Here is a 21836-nt window from a genome sequence, read left to right as displayed (position 1 = left end):
TGTAGCATTATGTTTCCTGTATGGTGTCCATTGTTGACAGATACATATTTTTGTCTGGGAAATCCAGCATTATATGTATGATGTCACTGAGGTTAAAATCTTGTTTGTTTGACTGATACCACAAACATATTTTATAATACAACAAACAAGAAAGAGACAGATGAAAGAAAGAGAAAGCTGTTAAAAAACGTAACAAAAAACAACACAATAATCATATACCCTTGGCAGATACTATCAGCATTTTTATAAAGGGCAAGTGTCATGCAATTGCAAACAGTTATTGTAGATCTATACCTATGGTTGGTTTATCTATACACAAATCAGCTATATAAAAGCATAAATCTGGAGGTTTGGATTAATCCAGAAATAACATAAATTATTTAACCAATTTATGGAGGTTGTGGCTGCTACAAATTATGAATTTAAAGCCTCGAGAAACAAGTGTGTTTCAATTAAAACAACAGGCCCTCTTCCAGAAAGTCAGCAGGATAAGCAATCAATCTGGAGCCGTAATTCTTCTAAACAAGACTAAATCCATATAAACCACGTGTAAGATAATGTTCATTACACACTGCATCAGAGTAATATTTAACAGTTTCTGAGCTATGCTGAATACAAACCAGATCCATACATGAAATTAACTGTCAAAATCATAACTGTATCCAAAATATAAAACTCACAAAAGTTACATCTAGGTCTTGAGATCATGTATGCAGTAGTGGAGATGTAATATATTAATGGAAAATGGGCAATAACTCTATCAAAACTGAACATTACAAGATGAAACCTTTGAAAAGGACATCTATATGTAATGGGCATTCCATCCCCCATATGGCATCCAATGATGTTTAAGGACTGTTGAGCTATGGAAGTTACAAGCATTATCCCATTTGATGATGTGAAGTTAATTGTCAAGGGTTGTAACTCTATTCAAAATGGAGTTCAAACAAAAATGCATCAAAAGGCAAATCTAGGGCTATGAGGCAGTGTACACTAAAAAGACATCAGAATGTGTTGAATCATTCCTGAGCTAGGTTGGTTGCAAGGATTTGCTGTTGTATTGCATATTCTAATGGAAACAGACCCCAAAAGACTAACCTTTCAAGACATATATGCATGTAACAGACAGTTCACCTATGAAATGGCATCCAACAATATCAAATGGTTGCAGAGCTATGATGGTTAGATGAAGTGTGAATGGATTGATAGATGTGTAGATATATTGATGTACAGATGGCTGGACAGATGGATAGATGGAGTGATGGACAGATGGATGGGTAGAAAGATGGCTGGACAGATGGATAGATAGATAATCAGACAGATGGGTAGACAAATGGGTAGATGGACTAATGGACAGACAGATGGGTAGACAGATGGGTAGATGGACTAATAATCAGACAGATAGATGGGCAGATGGGTAGATGGACTGATGGGTTGAAAGAATGGATGGACAGATGGGTAGATGTACTGATAATCTGACAGATAGAATGACAGGTAGATGGACTGATGGGCCGACAGATGGACAGGTAGGTAGATGGACTGATGTCCAGAGAGATGGGTGTGACAGATGGACAGACAGATGGTTCTATGGATTGATGGACAGACAGATAAATGTAGAGATGAACAGACAAATGGATGGACAGATGGTTACATGGGCTGATGAATGGTTATATGAACTGATGAAAAGATAGATGAATGGACAGATGAGTAGTTGGACCAATGTACAGACAGATGGATGGACAGATGAGTAGCTGAACAGACAGATGGATAAACAGATGAGCAGTTGGACGGACAGATGAATGGACAGATGAGTAGTTGGACCAACAGAGAGATGGATGGACAGATGAGTAGTTGACTGATAGACAGGTGGATGGACAGATAGGCAGATGGAATGATGAAAACATAGATGGACAGATGGGTAGGTGGACTGATTGACATATAGATGGGTAGATGGACTGATGGAAGACAGATGGAAGGATAAAAAAGGTGATTACTAGAAGGCTATGCCTATTGATGTTGAGCCCTAATAAATGAATTAAAAGTACCTTATGACATAGAACATGATAAAGACTAAAAAAATCCATAATTCTGATCTACCCAGAAATAATTCTGCCCAGAAGTACCTTGAGGGTATTGAGTGCAGCCAGGGCTGCCTCCAGAGCTGGGATAGCCTCTGCCAGTTCCGCTTCACACTCATCCTTTAATGCCTGAGCCTGGGCTGCTTGCTCATTGGCAACCACCTCATCAGCCTTCACAATCTTGCTGGTGGCTTCCACCTCTGTGGATTCTTTCTGGATCACCACCATCATCTTTGAGTTTTCTGCTGCAGCAACCACGAGCTGTGGTTGCAATTCTTCCAGTTCCTTCTGCATATCAGCTACCTGCAAACATTGACGGTAAAATGAGTAACTGACTTATTGCCAGGGATCAATCATTCCTGGTAATTCAACAGCAGTCTCAAAGTTTTTCTTTAAAAATGGACCCCAATATGAATGGATATGAATTACAAGTATTCTACAGAAATTAGATAATAAGTGATGAAGAAATGACTGTTTCAATATTTTTATTTTTAAAAAAATTAAAGACCACCTTGATGCCAGAACTCAGATGATACCGAGTCAGCAATGGGTATATTATCAGTGGTTCATAGAAATCTGCAATACTTGAAAGTATGAATGACAGCTAGGCAGTGTCAGTGATTCATAAATTGCTCAATTACCCCTGCCTACTTGCACAGTTTTTACCTACGTACCTTGTATCTACCTAACTATCCAGCCCACATATCCAAATCCTAAAGTTGAGATACGATTTGTGACACACTTTCCAGTCATGATATATCCTTGGGCTAACTTTCATTAAAATACCTGCAGCAGCTCAAAAGGTATCCCCAAGACTGGGATATAAGTTTCAGAATTACTTTTTCCCTCAATTCTAGTTGATTGTTACAGATAATGAAATAAAAGCATCTGAAGTAAAACTGAGTTCTTAAAAATTGTAATGCAACATGTTTAGTGATGATATAATATGTTACTAAGACTAAGAAATATGCATCCATCTTTTAACATTTCTGCTGTCCATATTGCCACAAAGATAACACTGTTCAATTAAACAACTTGAACTGTCAATCACTTCCAGATACTGCATATGCCTATAATAACAAAACAACAAATTCATTTGGTGAAATTCAACTAGTTATTTTGATTATCACTGCTTCCCTCCCCATTAGATATGTATGCACAAGTGTTCCACCCCTCAAGCTCCACAGCCATGAGATGGACCTAAATTCCCAAACTGTTACACACATTAATAGACCACTCCCCATCATATTCCAAAGTCTAAATTCTCTATCTCAAATGGTGTAGGAGCGTCTGCATGACACTGCCTATTAGGGCTAGATGGGCAGGATAACATAATTCCACTTTTTCTTCACAAAGTAAAAGCATATTAACACCAGAAGCCATCTACAATATATTAACCTGAGAGGCTGCAAAGGCCAGTTTTTCAAGACCAACAACATATCTTTTCTTGGCCTTCAAGGTTTCATCTTGCTTGGAAGACAGCAAGTTCTTGAATGCATTAATCAGCTCCAGGTAGGAAGTAGGGGTAACATAGTTGTGTCGACCCAGCTGCACCAGATAATCATTTGAGAGTTTAATGGTACTCTGATGGAAGAATTTACACAGATGCACTGTCTTTGCCTTCTGGTCATCCTCAATATCAACTTGCTCCAAAAACTTGTTGGCCACCCTCTCCAAAGCATCATCTGGCCAAGCCTAAAAATTAAAATTAAATATTAAAAATTAAATTAAAAATTAAAACTTAAATTAAATTGAATTCTGGAATTGTTTCAACTGAAAGCAGAACAATAAAAACACACAGAATAATAACGGTAGCTACTTGACAGAGGGGATAATGGCTGTTCTATTTAAACATAAATTGTACCCATGGAAGACAGTTTTAAAAACTATATGCCAGGATACTCTGAAATTGCATCTGTTGGTGATTACTCCATGCTAAAAGTACCTTCCCTGAGTCTCAAGTATGTTTTACTTAAACAGCCCTGATCTTGGCTGTTTCAATTGTTTCAATGAGGTGTTTATTGAAGAAAAGTAGTATATATATATATATATATATATATATATATATATATATATATATATATATATATATATATATATATATATATGGATCAATTATTTGATCCATTTATAATTATGTTTATCCATCTATTCATCGTCTATCTATCCATCTATCTATCTATCTATCATTCTGTCACTGCTAAAAGAGACTGCCATAAAGCTGAGAGACTTTGGCTTTCCACCAGACTCACTATTCATAAGCAAATCTATGAAGCCGCTAAGAAGAATGTCACAAATATAGTCCATGCAGCGAAATCAGCCCACTACACTACTAAGATCATGGAAAGTTCCAGCTGCAAAGAGCTCTTCAAGATTACTAACAAGCTAATGTCAAGGAACAATTCTACACCACTTCCAACTACCTTCTCTCCAGTCGACCTTCCAGACATGTTTGCAAATTTCTTCCGTGACAAAGTACATACCATTAGAGATAAGCTTGACACCACAATTTCAATTGACTCGTCGCCACCATACAGTTGGGATACAGAATTTGAGCAGCAACCATTAGCAGCATTTGAACCTGTCTCTATGGATTTTGTACATACAATCCTGATGAAGAGTGCACCAAAGTCATGTGAACTTGATCCAATTCCAACATCACTGCTGCTTGAGTGCTTACATCAAGTATTGCCTTCACTAACTGATGTTATTAATACCTCTCTCTCCTCAGGGGAATTCCCATCATTTTTCAAAACTGCCATTGTAAAGTCTCTGCTGAAGAAACCAACACTAGACCATAACGCTTTAAAGAACTACTGCCCAGTTTCTAATCTCCCATTCATATAAAAAAATCTTAGAAAAAGTTGTTCTATCCCAGCTTGTATCTCATCTGAATTCAAACAGTCTTTATAGCAATGTACAATCTGCGTATCGCCCTTGACACAGTACTGATACTACTCTTCTAAAAGTAGTTAATGACATTCTCTCTGCTTTGGATAGCAGAAAGATTACAGTCCTCACCCTCCTTGATTTGTCTGCAGCATTTGACACAATAGACCATGAAATATTACTTCACCGTTTCCAGCATGTATTTGACATTCATGATACAGCCTTACTGTGGTTCAAGTCCTACTTGGTCAACAGGACTCAAATTGTGTCTGCAAATGGAATGCACTCCAGTCCAGTTGATCTATGTTGTGGTGTTCCACAGGGGTCTGTTCTTGGACTCAGCCACTCTCAAGTTTCATAGATCATCATCCAGTGTCTCACCAATTATACGCTGATGACACCCAAATATACAAATGTAGCCACCCAACTGAAGCTGATGTTACCATCCAAGGTGTAGAGAGGTGCATTTCTGATGTGAAATCATGGATTACATGTAACAAGCTGCAGCTGAATGATGATAAAACTGAGGCCAATCAGATCACAACACAAAAACTTTCTCATTCACATCCTTTGCCTCAAACAATAAATATCAGCAACACCAACATTAAATTCACACAATCAGTACAAAACCTAGGTGTTACTCTGGACAGTACTCTCATATTGCACCAACATGTCATGAACATATGCAAGGCCGCATATCTTGCGCTGAGACGCATCAGCTCCATTCACAAATATCTTTCAGTTGATGCCACTAAAACACTTGTGTGTTCATTAGTACTTTCAAGACTGGACTAGTGTAACTCAATTCTGTCTGGTTTATCTCAATATCTACTCAGAAACTTCAAAAAGTTCAAAACACAGCTGCTTGGATCATACTTTGAGTACCACAATCAGAGCTCACCTCCCTGCTGCTCTGTACCCTACACTGGCTATCCATTTGATCCAGAATCAAACACAAAATTTGTTCTCTGTGCTATGTTTCACTGACAGACTCTAGTCCAAATACTTATCCGACCTTACCCACGTGTACATACCAGCAAGATACTTACGCTCCTCTTCTGAAAATCGCATACTCATTATTCCCACTATGAAAACAAAGTCATATGGACAGCATTCTTTTGCATACCAGGGCCCAGCAATGTGGAATGAATTGCCCACTAACTTAGACACAAAGACACAGTGATCCCATTCAAGAGTGCTCTCAAAACTCACTAATTTCGACTGCAAGAACAAACTTAAAGACCTAATAATGTTTCCCACCTTAAATATTCTCCGAGCATGTTTTTTATGTTTTCTAATTTCATGGTGCTTGTTTTTGTAATCATATCATTATATATGTTTTTTATGTTATAGGTGTTGTCTAATGTTGTAAAGCGCTTAGAGCTTCTAAAGATTAGGCGCTATACAAAGTCCTCATTATTATTATTATTATTATTATTATCTTAGATTATCTGGACCCATATTCATAAAACTCTGCAACTAAAATGCCGATTCAAACTATGAAATATCTTTGTCATAGATCTTGTATTTGTTAAATTGTAACAAAATAAACTATGCAACTATGCACATAAAAAACCCACCTGTATCTAAATATACTGATACAATAAAGTCTCTTAATTTCAATTAATTTATCCAAATCTGAGTTTGCTGTGCATTAATGCTTAGGAGTTTCATAAATACAGGACCTGTTCAGACTGGAAAAGTGTTGTAACACAAAGGCAGTACAATTTCAAAGATATCTTTAATGAAAATACAGAACTATCAAATCTTGTACTGTTATTGAAACCAAAATTTCACTAAGAATTTTCCAATACCTGGAACCAATCAATAGTGCAGCAGTTGATGAGCGATGGAAACTGTCGCAGTCTGTTACGGAAAGCATCTCCAATGGGGCTGAATGCAATAATTATGTGAAGATGTTCCTTCACCTGGTTGAGAAAGAAGGCAAACATGGCCAAGGGACTGAAATCAGCATTCTTATCATCTGTCTGGGCCTGCATTGCTGGTCTAATACCCTGAACAAAAAGAAAATTATCACATAATGAACTGAAGAAATTATTCAATTTAAAAACAAGTGTTGTAAATACAGTAATTTATTAATCACATTTTATGTCCATACTCGGTAACTTGAAATAGAACACTCCCCACTACAAGACAGTCATAAAACTGTTAAAATGTCAAGGTGGCATACAATTTCCTCTTTAGTTAATTTATCTGACTCAGAGTAACCTTTCTTCATCATACATATGTATATATATATATATGTGATTTGCTAACTTTCAGTTCTTCATGGTAATTTAAACACATATGAATCTTTTTTCTTTTTCTTTCTCTTAATGAAATCTTTATTACCTGTATAGACACAAAATGATAAGTGGCTGGTCTACCATCCCTAATTTTCATTTGAGTGTTTAGTGGATAACAATGAATGTGAATCAATTATCATCGATAACTTTTCGAACAGTAAATAGTTATTTATATCAACAAAGAATCTCTGCACTAATACCAAGTGATTTTTATTCTCCTGATTTCCTGAAGCATAAAAACAAATATCATCCCATCTTTCCATAAACTCACCCAACACCTTGATACAGATTTAATATACTAAAATTGTCAACTGGAGTGTGTTTTATATATTTGGAAAACTAATGACAAACTAAGAAATGAGAAGTCACAGAGTTATTACCCATTTATTACCCATAATCAAAGTACTGAGAATACTGATAAATGTGAGTGAACAAAATTATTCATAATACATGAAGATTTATAATACATGAAGTCTTCATACCTCCATAATTTCCTGTTTCTCATCTGGAGGGAACAGGTTGGGCACCTCTCCTGTGTTGAGCAGGGAGTCAATGTCCTCCAGGAAAGATTCTTGCTTTATCTGTGTGTCGGTGATAAGGAACACAATGTTCTTTCCAGACATACCAGCAGTCTTCAGCACATTCTGGAATGATAAACAAAAATCTTTACTTTTTACTAATAAGTGTTAATACATTATAACAACAAATAATCATGCTTTACTTATTTCAGCATATCATGATTGAAGACCATTTCTTGGCTGTTAATTCTGTATGCTGCTTTTGATAGCCCTATTAAATTTAATTTCTTTGAATTTCTTTTAGCAATTTCACCTGACGTGCAAAACAAAAAATTAAGGTGAAAACTGGTTGGTTTAAACTCAATTTTACCCAGAAGTGTAACAATTCAAGAGGGAAATTGTTTGAAATGTTCTCACCATGTACTGTATACTGTATGTAAAAAGATTTGTACAAATCACAATTTTGTGGGTTGGCATAGTGGATCTATTTCTCATCAATAAAAAATAAAATCTTTTACTTGTGCTTGTTTCAAAGGAAATTAATTAAACTTGTCCAATTTTCTCCACTTTTCTGCTCTGCAAGTATCACTAACTTAAAATTATTAAAATATTATATGGGTGTGAATATTATTAAAATGCAACTTATTAGATTTATTCTTTAAAATGAAATAATCAACAATGTTGGAATCTCTATTTATTATACAACAATGACCTTTATGTCTTCCCTCCACTCATTCATGCCATAGTTTTTTGAGATTTCCGGCTGGAAGAGATCATAACCTGCCATAGCTGTGGCAAGTTTTGTCAAGGACTGTCGACCACTGCCACCCACACCAACAAGCAGGGCATTACCTCCTGGCACACGTAGGACTCGGCAAATTCTGGACAAATGCTCCAGCACATATCTAAATACAGATAAAAATGATTCAGATTTATAAAATCCTAGAAAAAAAACTTTTATTGATTTGTAAAAGTTTAATTGAAGTATTTAACAAACTCCTTGTCTTGATTTCATGATGTTTATTAAATTATGTCTTTTAAAAATATGAAGTCTTAAACAGCAGAGAAATATTAACAACATGCATATCATACAACTGAACTAGATCAATAAATATAATCAAAATAGGACGGTATTGATACTATTTATAGAAATAAAGAACTACAGGGGTTACTAACAAAGTTTATCCAAATTTGTAATGTTTAAATATATAAAATGAATTCCAATATATGAAAAATGACAATCCGTCATGTTTTGAATTAAGCATCATGAAATAAATTGGGAGAGGTGAGTAGAGTAAAGACTGCAAAGAACTTTGATAATGTAGCACTGTAAGATGTAAATATAAAATACCTGTAGCTATCAAGTGAATGTTAATTGTTTGAATGAACCACTGTAACCATCAATGGACAACCACTGTATGTCAGTGAACTATCTTGGTCTATTAGACAAGTACCATTGTATGTCAGTGAACTATGTTGGTCTATTAGACAAATACCTTTATATGTCAGTGAACTACTTTGTCAGTGAACAACCTTTATTATGTCAGTGAACTATCTTGGTCTATTAGACAAGTACCTTTGTATGTCAGTGAACTATCTTGTCAGTGAACAACCTTTCTTATGTCAGTGAACTATCTTTGTATGTCAATTAACTACCTTTCTATGTGTACTATATAATAGGCAACCAGTATGACAAAACCAGTGTTAATGTTATTGTAATCATTCATGAGAGGGTAAGTGGAAAAATTATTCTGTGTTTTGGATTTTTAACATAGCTTTAACAATTTGAGTCATATCGCTATGATGTCTGCAGTGTGGCAGTTTATGGTGATGCCAAGCACAGAGGCATCATGCTGCAGGCACATTTATCATGTCCCACCCAGTCACATTATCCTGACACCAGGCCAACCAGTCCTAACACTAACCCCTTAATACTGACTGCCAAGCCAAGCATCTGCTTCTACCATTTTCATAAATCTTTTGGCTGACATGGCTGTGGTTTGAACCTGCAACCTCCAGCATCCTAGGCGGCTGCTCTAACCACTTAGGCCATTGGAGTGGTCAGAAAAATTACTAAATATGGGAACTATATGTGACCAGGTAGATTGAATTCATTTTCCTTAAAATATATGTTTGCTTGAAAGGTTTGCTAAATTCATATAAAATTTGCTAAAAGATTAAATTTTTCTTAAATTATGAATCTGGTGACCGCATAGTTATAAGCATTTTTCATTTTAACTTCAGACGGAAACATAGTTTCTCTGAGATGATGAGGTCATTCAGAAAAGACAGGAACTTTGGGGGTGGGGTCTGCTGGTTGTACAAAAAGTATCTATTGATTTATTTAACATATTATTGCAACCTATGATGGTAACTGGAGGTGATCTTAAAAGTGGAGGAAATAAGAGACCTTTGGTAAAAAACAAAAGGTTTTGGAGTAAAACAGAACTTTGAGAGAATCAGAGAACTCTGACAGAAGCCAGGGTACTCAGAAGCCTCCAAAAACCAGAGATCATTGTTGAAAACAAGAGAACTTTCATGCTTCTGAAACTAGAGAACTTGAATGCTTTAAAACCTGAAAACTTGGAAATAAACTAGAGAACCTGGAGGAAACCGAAGGAGTCTGAATAAGTCAGAGAACTTTGGACAAAACAAGAGAACTTTGTAAAAATGCAGAGAATATTTGAACCTCTGAAACTGGAGAATTTTGAATCCCCAAAACCTGAGAACACTAAAGGAAACCTGAGAACCTGAAGGAAACCAGTGAAGCTGGGTGAAAGCAAAGAACTCTGAAGAAAACAAGAGAAGTTGGAGGAAACCAGAGAACTTTTGAAGTTTCTAAAGCTAGAGGACTTAGCTGCAACCAAAACCTGAAACTCTGGAGTAAACAAGGCAAGTCCAAAGGAAACTAGAGAACTTTTGAGCCTCTAAAACATGAAAATTTTGGAGTCCCTAAAACATGAGAACTTTTGGGGTAACCAGAGAGCTAGTAGGAAACTAGTCAAGTTGGTGGAAACCAGAGAACTTCAGTAAACCAAAAAACTTGGTGAAAACCAAAAATCCTTTGTAGGAAACCAGTGAACTTGGAGGCAACCCCTGAATTGCATAAGAAGAACAATCCTTTGATGTTGCAGGTTGTGCTATCCAGGCTACTATATTACCTGAAGATGACAAGATTCATCCTTGTTTTGTGTGTGTTGTTGTACTCTTCCAGACACGTCTCTACTACAGTGTACATTTCATCTAGGGAGCGAATCTCATCATACACCCTCTCTTCTGGCATGGCATCAGGCTGCATGTAGTCACCAAACATCAAGCTTCTCAAATCTTCTTCTTTCACCTGTAGTACAAGGGAGACAGCAGAGTTTTCATTACTTGAAACATACCATAAAATGAATGTCAGTTCATCACAATTTTCATTTAAGATCAAGTAGACATCATACATCTTTTTAAAAAAGTTTGCATCAATATCACTTTCTGTTCAGGATTTTCAAGATAGCTGCTGATGGAGCCACATTAACTGTGCGAGTTGCATCATTTTATTTCAGATGAACTACACAATGAAAACAAAAGTCTTTTAGTGAAAACACCATGTCATTATGTCTTTCCATTCAGAATGAGTAGTAATAAAATGGTGGCCATTTTGGACATCAGATCTGCAAAATATTCTGTAGGTTTTTACAACTGTGATTAAAGAATGCTAATAAAAATAATCTTGCTGATAAACACACAAAATAAATTAAATTACTTATGTGATATTATAATATTAATATCTCTTATTGTTTAATTCTAATTCACAAACAGCTTCTTATAAAACAATGAAGCAGCTGCAGAAACAGTTAAATAAAACAATTTAAAATAAAACACCTTAATTTACCTTTCCACCATTTGGCACCAAATGTTCAAACAAACTGTCGAAATTCTCTTTGAAAAAATCTTTGGCCAAATTTTGGATTGATCTGAGTATAAAAATAAATTTCATTATTATGAGAAAATTCATATAAAAATTGCAGTTTCATGAATTGTCCATTCTGGGCAACAAACTTACAATTAAGAGTTATCATTAGCTGAGGCTAAAATATCTATATGCAAGCATGAACCTTGCACCTACCTCCAAAGGACACCTTACAAATTCAAAAGTAAACTGCCACTTATATTAATCAAGTGATTGCCTTTTTTTAAAATTATAAAGTCTAGCTTCAAAATAAAAATCAGCATATTTCTGAATAAAAATTTCTGAAGTATCCTAAATTACTGATGCAACATAAAAAAAATTTGTCGAAATTTCATACTTTTAATACAGTTCTGATGATTTGGATTTGTTGATGAGTACAGCATGCCCAAGTAAATGAAATAAAGTGCCTTGCCAGGAAAATGTTTTCCCAAGATTTTCCAAGATTCATTTTGAGAAACTCTATGATGATGAAATTAGGCACTTGTAATGCAAGATGGAGAATAAGACCTGAGTAAACCCAAATGTTTTCCCCCTACTGGGACCGGGTATCAAGCCTGTTGTAATGCACATGTCAAATTATCAATATTTGTAAATATCTATGTATGTACATACTAGCGTATATTTGTACATATCCATGTCTGCACAAAGTAGTTACATCAATTTAATATTAGGTGTATACAAATTTTTTATTTAATAATGGTCAGCTAATATCAACATCAAATATCAATAAAGACTTCATCATTTAATCAGTATGTACGTATGGATGGATACATGAATGCATGCATGCACAAATGTATTAGACTTTAATGGCATATCAACACAATATAGGATATCCTCTCCAAATAAACATAAACATGAAGTTTAACAATATCAAACATAAAAGATAAAACTGCTAAAATTCAGAAAATTTATATAACAATAAAGATAATGGTATATTACAAAAGAAATGAAGTCTATCACATTAAAATAGCAAAACATATTCACAATTGCTCAAATATTTTAGGACAAGTGCATGTTCATCTTGTAAACATTAAAAGTTTCCTAAATGTAGGGGCACTAAGATTTCATAAATATTAAATGAGCCAGATACTGGGGGTGGGGGGTGGGGTTCTTACTTGAACAGCCAACTTCTGTCATTGTCATCAGTAAGACGATCATAAAACACCCGCATCACTTCATGCACCCATAGTCTGTAAAAGACAATACAAGCTGAATGATAAATTTGTGCTATATTAAGAACATTTTTTAGCAGATTTCTTGCCAAGTAATCTTTATTCACATGCACATTAGAATAATCCACAACACTACCACTAAAATGTATTAGTACTGATGTATGCAAAATAATTATGGAAACATTTCAAATCCGAGAAAGCAAAACTAATATCAAATTTTGACTTATTGCATTATTTCAATCATATTGTATTTTCATAACAACAATGGAAGTTTTCCCTCATTGTAATGCCTTCATTATAATGCAAATCCAGATATAACTAAGTACTGCTATGGACATGGTGATGAAAATTAAACCATTGTACATTAACTGGTCTATCAAATGTATGACAATATCAGCTGAAAGAAAACAACATGAAGTAAATCAACAGGTTTCTTGCATGCCTCATATGCAATTAGCTTCAATGACTGCCAATAATACAAGCTCTTACTGAACACTCGAGTAGGTATGGAGTAGGTATATGGCATAGAAGTGAATTTTCCTTAAGTTCTTGTGACCTGGACCTTGGACCTTTTGAATCCAGAATAAATTTGACTTCCCTCTCTCAACTGCACTTCAGCTACAAAAAATTTCAGAGTATAAAAAACCCCCGAGAATTCAAGTTATTTTACAGAAACCATTTTTACATGTTCAATCTATTCATTCCAAAATGTATTGGTGCATTATTTGTCTCCATTGCAATCTATTAACAAAGTTTGAAAGTTTGGTCATTGTTTGTATTTCCTGGGCTGTATCTGACCTTGACCTTAAAACTTTAACCCCAACATAAATGGGTGTCTTTCCTGTGTCAAATGCAAACCATCTACAAAGTGTAGTCAGGCAAAACATATTGAATTTAAGTAGTTTTGTGGAAATCATTTTTACTTCTTTCAGGGTCTGAGACCTTGACCACTGAACCCAAAATGAATAGGTATATTCTTTGTTTCAAATACAAGCCATGTACAATGTCAGGTCAAACTAGGTAATAAAACAATTACAATATCATGTGAAACCATTTATCTTTTTGAAGCCACTGTGACCTTAGCCTGCTACCTTTTGAACAAAAAGTGTCTTTTGTGTCTCAAGTGCAAGCCATTTACAAAGTTTGTTCAATTTATGTGGTAATAAAGTCAAATTATTGCATAGAAACAGCTTCCTTCTTTTAGACTTTGTGAACTGACCTTTGACTTTTTGAGTCCTGAAATCGATAAATTTCTTCGCAAGCTACTTACAGAGTAATGGTAGATGGTGGAGAACTCAATGTATTGCGCAGAAAAAAATAGGAAACAGACATATGGACAGGCAGATATCATTACATTGTGCCTTAAGGCAGGCATATTAAAAAACGTCAAAGAAAACCAAGCTAGTGATCTGCTTACCTCACCATGACACGTTTGTTTTCTACTTGGGCTTTCTTGATAAGGCAGATGCCTAGAATGATCCTGGAGAAGTCTCTCAAGTTGAAGACGTAGTGAGACTTGGCTGGAGTTGGCAGCAGATTAGCAATGGCTGCCTTGTACATCTCTGATGTAGCCTTGATAATATCATTACCCAGACTGAAGAAATCTGTGGTGAACTCCTGACTCTGTAAGAAACATATATATATGTATGTTAAGTTCATCCTTTTTTATTTCGAGCACTTTCTCATCATCCAAGCAAAAGCACTTGAAATAATAAAGGATTAACATTAATGATATCCTGTTAAATAAACAAATAAGTAAATAGATAAATAAATATAAACATACACTCACACAATTACTCTTCATAACTTATTTATGTTGCCCTCTAAATAAACGGAGGATTACAAAACTCGAGGGGCCCCGAGTGGCCAAGTGGTCTAAAGCGCTCTCCATTACAGATCACTGCCATCTAACCTCTGTCTGCGTGGGTTCAAGTCTTGGATTCAGCTAATGTGGGTATGTGAGAAAGCTTGCCAGTAGCTTCTCGTGGGTTGGTGATTCTTTCTGGTGTTTCCCGGGTTCTTCCTCCACCATTAACAGTAGCCGCCATGTATAGCCTATCTTGTGCTGAAAAATGGCGTTAAGCCCTACAACAACAACAACAAAAACAACAACAACAAAACTTGAAATGGTCAGCTGAGCAAGAAAGAGTAAAGATGAAATGACATCATATAATATTATGAATGTAAATGTCATATATGTTATCAACCTTGACTCTGTTAATGAAGGCATAACAAAACCACGCTTACTTTAAGAAATGTAGTCATCATGGTGGAAAATATCTTGATCATGGTATCATCACTAAATGGGTTCATTGCCACAATGTTGAAGTGTCGAAGGAAACGAGGTGTGACATCATTTCTGCCACCACCAGGTGGCCCCATTGCTGCCAGGAACTGCACATCCTGAAGCGTTAACTTACTAGTGTCTTTCAGGTCATACCTGTAAAATTTTACAGGAATAATTTTGTTTAGGAAAACAGAAGATGAAGCCTTCTATCTTTCATTACTATACTTTATGAGCACTTTATACAAAACTGGTGACCTTCCCTTGCTTAGCACAAATGCAGCATTCAAAATCTTTGTCCTAAAAGGAATGAATCAAACTGTGTGACAATCTTAACAGTAAATAGAAACTTTGAAGAAAATGTTTTTAAGGGTATAATGTCCATTGAACATCTTGATATTATACATTTACTTTTGTTCACTTTGTCTTTATACTGATTATTTGTTGCCTTTCTGTATTTAACTCATTATGCTGGTTGCATACTGATAGGAAAACAAGAGTGAAGAGAGGAAAGCACGACCTGACTATTCAAAAGACAATATAAAATACATCATGACCTGACTATTCAAATGACAGTATAAAATACAGCATGACTTGACTATTCAAATGACAATATCAAATACAGCACTACTTGACTTTTCAAATGACAATATAAAATACAAAATGATTGGACTGCTGAAAGGACAATATGAAATATAGCATGACTTGACTATTCAAATGACAATATGAAATACAGCATGACTTGACTATTCAAATGACAATGAAATGTAGCATGACTCAACTATTCAAATGACATTATGAAACATAGCATGACTTGATTATTCAACTGACAATATGAAATACAGCATGAATTGACTATTCAAATGACAATGAAATATAGCATAACTTGACTAAATAACAATGTGAAATATAGCATGACTTGACTATTTAAACAACAATATGAAATACAGCATGACCCGACTATTCAAACTACAATAAGAAATGCAGCATGACTTGACTTCAAATGACAATATGAAATGCAGCATGACTCTGACTTCAAATGACACTATGAAATACTGCAAATTCTCGCAACATCATAAATAATATTAGCATAAAACATACTGCCAACACTGTTTGCTGAATAGAAGTTATTCTTGAAGTATCTACACCTGACATGATTCTAGATTTGAATTAAAGTAAAGTACATATTCCTCCAACTATTATTTAGCTAGACATGTCAACAGCTATACACACAGATAAGCAGATGTGAGCAGATATTAACACATGTATGTATGTGTATATATATATATATATATATATATATATATATATATATATATATATATATATATATATATATATATACACACACATATGTTAATAACACTATAAATAAGCCATGGTGACTTACTCATAGCATGGTGAGAGTGTGTGTGTTGGATTTTTAACATAGCTTTAACAATTTTCCAGTCATGTTGCTAGGATGTTTACAGTGTGACAGATTAAAGTTATGTCTAGCACTGGAGCATAATGCTGCAGACATGTAGCATGATGTCCCACCCAGTCACATTATCCTGACACTAGGCCGACCAGTCCTAATGCTAACCTCTTAATGCTGAGCACCAAGCGAGGCAGCTGTTAGGACCATTTTTATAAGTCTTTGGTATGACTCGGCTCGGGTTTGAGGTGGACTCTCTAACCACTAGGCCACCATAGTGGTCACGGCATGGTTCATTAGTATACCTAAAATGTTTCCATACATACAGGCAAAGTTACATTTGCAAACAAATTCAAACAAACAGCATTTCCAAAAACATTTGTCATGTGTAAATGCAGACTGTAATGACCAAACATACAGACAGTGGCAAAAGCTCAAAAATTCTTGAATATCCAAAGTTTTATAACTCGTAGGGCTGATACTTGCCAAGTGATAAATAATCAAAAACACAAAATTACCAAAATCATTCAAAATAAAAAGGGCATATGACCTAAATTTTATATGATGGCCTATAACAATTCTGAATGCTTCCATATATAATGTGTAATGATCATAGGTTTTGAAAAAAAGATCCTCCAAGTGAATACTGAAGACAGTGTGACTACATAAGCTTTCCTTTTTATTTGAATAGTGAAGCTGATTAAGCTTTATAGTGAATTATTTTTCTTCAAAACTGGATGTGATATTGGTCTCTATTTTGTTTGACCTGGCATTTTTATATCAAAACTGTGGTAAAAAAAATCTCTCTCTCCTCCTTCTCTCTCTTTCCCTATCGTCTATTTCTCTCTCTCTCTCTTGAATATGAATCCAAACATACTGTTAATGTGTACAATTTTATATGAGACTGGTACTCAATCTTGATAGTCTCTTGATCTCTCTCTTGAATATGAATCCAAACATACTGTTAATGTGTACAATTTTATATGAGACTGGTACTCAATCTTGATTGTCTCTTGATCTCTCTTGAATATGAATCCAAACATACTGTTAATGTGTACAATTTTATATGAGACTGGTACTCAATCTTGATTGTCTCTTGATCTCTCTCTTGAATATGAATTCAAACATACTGTTAATGTGTACAATTTTATATGAGATTGGTACTCAATCTTGATTGTCTCTTGATCTCTCTCTTGAATATGAATCCAAACATACTGTTAATGTGTACAATTTTATATGAGACTGGTACTCAATCTTGATTGTCTCTTTTGATCTCTCTCTTGAATGTGAATTCAAAGATACTGTGAATATGTACAATTTTATATAAAACTTGTACTCCAGACTTACCAGTTTCCATGGTCAAAGTACTGCCTCAGCAACTCAATGGGAGGCTGTGCACCATACACTTCCTTGGCTGGCATGTTCATGTCATCCACAAAGATCACAGCTCTCTTTCCCATCTGTGGTCCAAACACACCCTTACGTCTTTTGTCCAACCTGGACATAATGATGTTCTGCAAGCAAATTATGACAATAGTTTATATATATTATTTCCTGGATTGCACAGTTTATATGTATATATTTTGTCCAGGATTGCACAGTTTATATGTATATATTTTGTACAGGATTGCACAGTTTATTTGTATATAATATGTCCAGGATTGCAAAGTTTTTTTTTGTATATATTTTATTCAGAGTACCATTGAAGAGACACATTACTTACAAATAATTTGACTCTGATGAAAACGAAGGTGCACAATGAAAATGAGATGGCTGATTATCTGAATGAAAAAAAAACTGGATAACAATACAAATGAGTAAGGTTCATTTAAAAAAAGAAAATTAAAACACTGATTTTACAAACTGAACATCACACAAACATAAGCAATATGTACTGACAGAAAAATGTCTAGATCCCACCAAGATTCTTCTACATACAGTGTTAAAAGGAGAACCATATCAAAGCTTTTGATCATAATGATGGAATTAATTAGTATATATATAAAGATATCATAAACAATAAAGGTATAATAAACAATAATCTTTAAATTATGGACAATAATTGGCATGCAAAAAAGAAACAACTATACTCTGAACACAGACTGAGAAATAAAATGAACACACAAAATTAAATCAATGTCACAGTCAAGGATGACAGGGTTAAATTGATCTACTTTGTGATAAGGCTGTAGATGCATCCACCCACTAGATTTCATGATTCCAGGTATAGCAGTAAATATACAGAACACAAATTTAAAAAATGTGGTCATGAGATAAATACAAAAGTTGGACATAAGTCAGTAAAATATGAAACATAGGTAACAGTGATCTTCTTTTGTTGTAAGAGTATGGTACAAACAGAGCAGCATGTAAAGTCAGATGGGAAATAAACTTAACGCATGAATAATAAACAAAGGTTTGTGGAAATATGAAATATTGGTCACTGTGACCTATGTTTGTGATCAGTATGCAGTACTAATTAGTATGCATGCATTCACGAAGTTTCAGGATTCTAGATATAACAGTAAATATAAAACTATGAGGTCATGAGCCGAATGCAAAGATTTCATCCAAGACGGTAAAATAGGAAATCACAGTAACCTTTTGTTTCAAGGATGTGGTACTACTAGAGAAGCATACAATTATCTAATTTGATGATTTCAGCTTGAACAGTGCCTTAGAAATAAACTTCAAAGACAAAATGTTAACAGCAAAACAAGAAATATGAGTCAAAATGACCTATTTTTGTGATGATGGTATAGTACTCATCAAAATTAATCTTATCACCGAGTTCCATGATTCCAGGCATAACTATATGTTAAAGAGTGTGAAAAACATGTGCAGTTACTAAATTAAATGCCAAATTTAAACAACAATGTGCAAATGATTTACATGTAGAAAGTTAGACCCCTTAATCCCTTACCCAGTTTTGTAGGTGCTATGAAACCCACACCAAACTGTTGGCATGAACCCAGGAAGTAAGAATAGTTGAGATGCAGTGAGGCTATACAATATATATATGCTTTTAAATGTGTGGATGCCATCACTGGAGATAATACCATAGCTTTTATCTAGTTTATAAAAGCAAGCTAAAAAATAATAACACCTCACGATCTATTAATTCAAGTGTTTTAATAGCTGCAATGTATAATTTTTCCAAACCTGTGTCTGGTTGGCACTGGTCTGAGCTGAGAAGTTGACAAAAGCTGGGATAAACTTTTCCTTGGGCAAGCCGTTCATCAACTTGTCCTGTATGTACACACTCTTCCCAGTACCTGTGGGACCCACAAACAGCAGTGGCCTAGATTTAAAATAAATTTAACAATTAAGCACTGAAAGCAACAGCTTCCCAACATCATCATTTAGATCCATGCAATATCAAATCTTTATTACTAAAAATTTACATAATTTCTTCCACTTCATTTCAGTGGAAACTTACATCAGATTTTTCTATATTTACCAAACATGCATATTAATTTAATTATATTCATAATTAACAGTAAAGATGAGTTTCATTAATTATATGATTTGTCCTTGAACTGATATGGAATGATATAGAGTTCATAGACTGGGATTTTGTACTGAGTCTAAGGAAGTTTTCAACTAAATTTCACATTCCGTATTAGACCACTAACAAACAACATACAGGAGAAACCCGTTATAATGTGATTCGTAATAACATGATTCCACTTATATTGTGATGGCAGCATGGCTCCCTTTTTTTAATTTAAGGTGACCTCTCTTTTTAACATCCTAAATGCATGCTCTTGGAAATGCCGATTATTCATATCCCTAGCAGATTTTTAATCCCAATACTGTGTTTAATGTTGCCTTAACTTCACAGTGCAATGTTTCCGCCATACTGGGATGTATACAATTCAAAACTGAAGTGTATTTGATGTCTGATATAATCCAGCAAACAGAACAAATGATATATGATCAAGAGGTTAGTTAAAGCTAATGACATTGAAATTTCAATGCACATTTTCTATGGGGAAGTTTTTCAAAAAATTTGTTAACATGATCCTACTTATATCATGATGTTATTCTTTGGACCCCAAGCACTGCATTATAACAGGTTTTACCTATAATGAATTCACCTCTTCTAAGATGTTAACTTTTAATTGTGATTCTTATGTGGCAGCACAGACAAGAAATTCTAAGCTGCTTCATGGCAAAATGACAGTACTTGTGACATCTTTTTTCTTCATATTTTTTATTTTAACCCTGGACTCTCTCCATATCACATACTTTGATCAATGAAAATGCAAAGAACTTGATAGAGGTGAGTAGTAATGTAAATTTGCAGTTCCAAAAGCATTCTTACTTCAAAAATCAGATCACTAATTGACGTTAATGGAAATCTAGCAAGGGCTATCAAATACTTTGAAAATATTGCCAATTACGTTAATGGAAATTGAACAAGGACTATCAAATATTCTGACAACAATGTCAATGACATTCATAGAAATCAATCAAGGACTATAAAATATTCTGACAACAATGCCAATGACATTAATAGAAATCAAACAAGGACTATCAAATATTCCGACAACAATGCCAATGACATTAATAGAATCTAACAAGGACTATCAAATATTCTGACAACAATGCCAATGACATTAATAGAAATCAAACAAGGACTATCAAATATTCTGACAACAATGCCAATGACATTAATAGAAATCAAACAAGGACTATCAAATATTCTGACAACAATGCCAATGACATTAATAGAATCAAACAAGGACTATCAAATATTCTGACAACAATGCCAATGACATAATAGAAATCAAACAAGGACTATCAAATATTCTGACAACAATGCCAATGACATTAATAGAAATCAAACAAGGACTATCAAATATTCTGACAACAATGCCAATGACATTAATAGAAATCAAACAAGGACTATCAAATATTCTGATAATAATGCCAATGTAAGTTTATCAACTCCTTCTTGAAAGCTGCATGGAATAGCATGTAATATTTACCTGGGATCCAAATGGCTAAAAATCAGCGAAGTCTTTTTACTTATTTATATCCTAGACATATTCTAGCGAAACCTTTCTAAAAATTAAATGATTTTATTAATAATCATAATTGCATACAAGTTCTGGAATTTTCAATAAGGTGCCTTTTTTTACCCTGCATTAATCAATACTAACTTGATAAAATTCAATGAAGCTCTAAAATTAACTGAAAACAGTTACAGTA

General features: G+C 34.5%; 1 protein-coding gene across 4 annotated transcripts in view; it reads right to left on the bottom strand.

Annotated features, from left to right (window-relative positions):
- Positions 1 to 21836, bottom strand: part of LOC149803885 (dynein axonemal heavy chain 12-like) — a 147478-nt gene that overhangs the window by 51124 nt on the left and 74518 nt on the right. For all 4 annotated transcript variants that reach the window (XM_089953696.1, XM_089953697.1, XM_089953694.1 and 1 more), the window contains 12 exons: positions 19782 to 19920; positions 17967 to 18133; positions 15166 to 15358; positions 14336 to 14541; positions 12862 to 12936; positions 11669 to 11750; positions 10953 to 11131; positions 8504 to 8696; positions 7756 to 7917; positions 6782 to 6982; positions 3477 to 3773; positions 2124 to 2381 (listed from right to left, as the gene is read on the bottom strand). In XM_089953696.1, coding sequence (XP_089809822.1) covers positions 2124 to 2381; positions 3477 to 3773; positions 6782 to 6982; positions 7756 to 7917; positions 8504 to 8696; positions 10953 to 11131; positions 11669 to 11750; positions 12862 to 12936; positions 14336 to 14541; positions 15166 to 15358; positions 17967 to 18133; positions 19782 to 19920 — 2152 coding nt within the window. The remainder of the gene's footprint in view (positions 1 to 2123; positions 2382 to 3476; positions 3774 to 6781; positions 6983 to 7755; positions 7918 to 8503; positions 8697 to 10952; positions 11132 to 11668; positions 11751 to 12861; positions 12937 to 14335; positions 14542 to 15165; positions 15359 to 17966; positions 18134 to 19781; positions 19921 to 21836) is intronic.

The sequence above is a fragment of the Sinohyriopsis cumingii genome, chromosome 3 (genome assembly GCF_028554795.1).
Source record: "Sinohyriopsis cumingii isolate HCF-2022 chromosome 3, ASM2855479v2, whole genome shotgun sequence".
Lineage (NCBI taxonomy): Eukaryota > Metazoa > Mollusca > Bivalvia > Unionida > Unionidae > Sinohyriopsis > Sinohyriopsis cumingii.
This window is presented reverse-complemented; position numbering and strand designations above follow the sequence as displayed.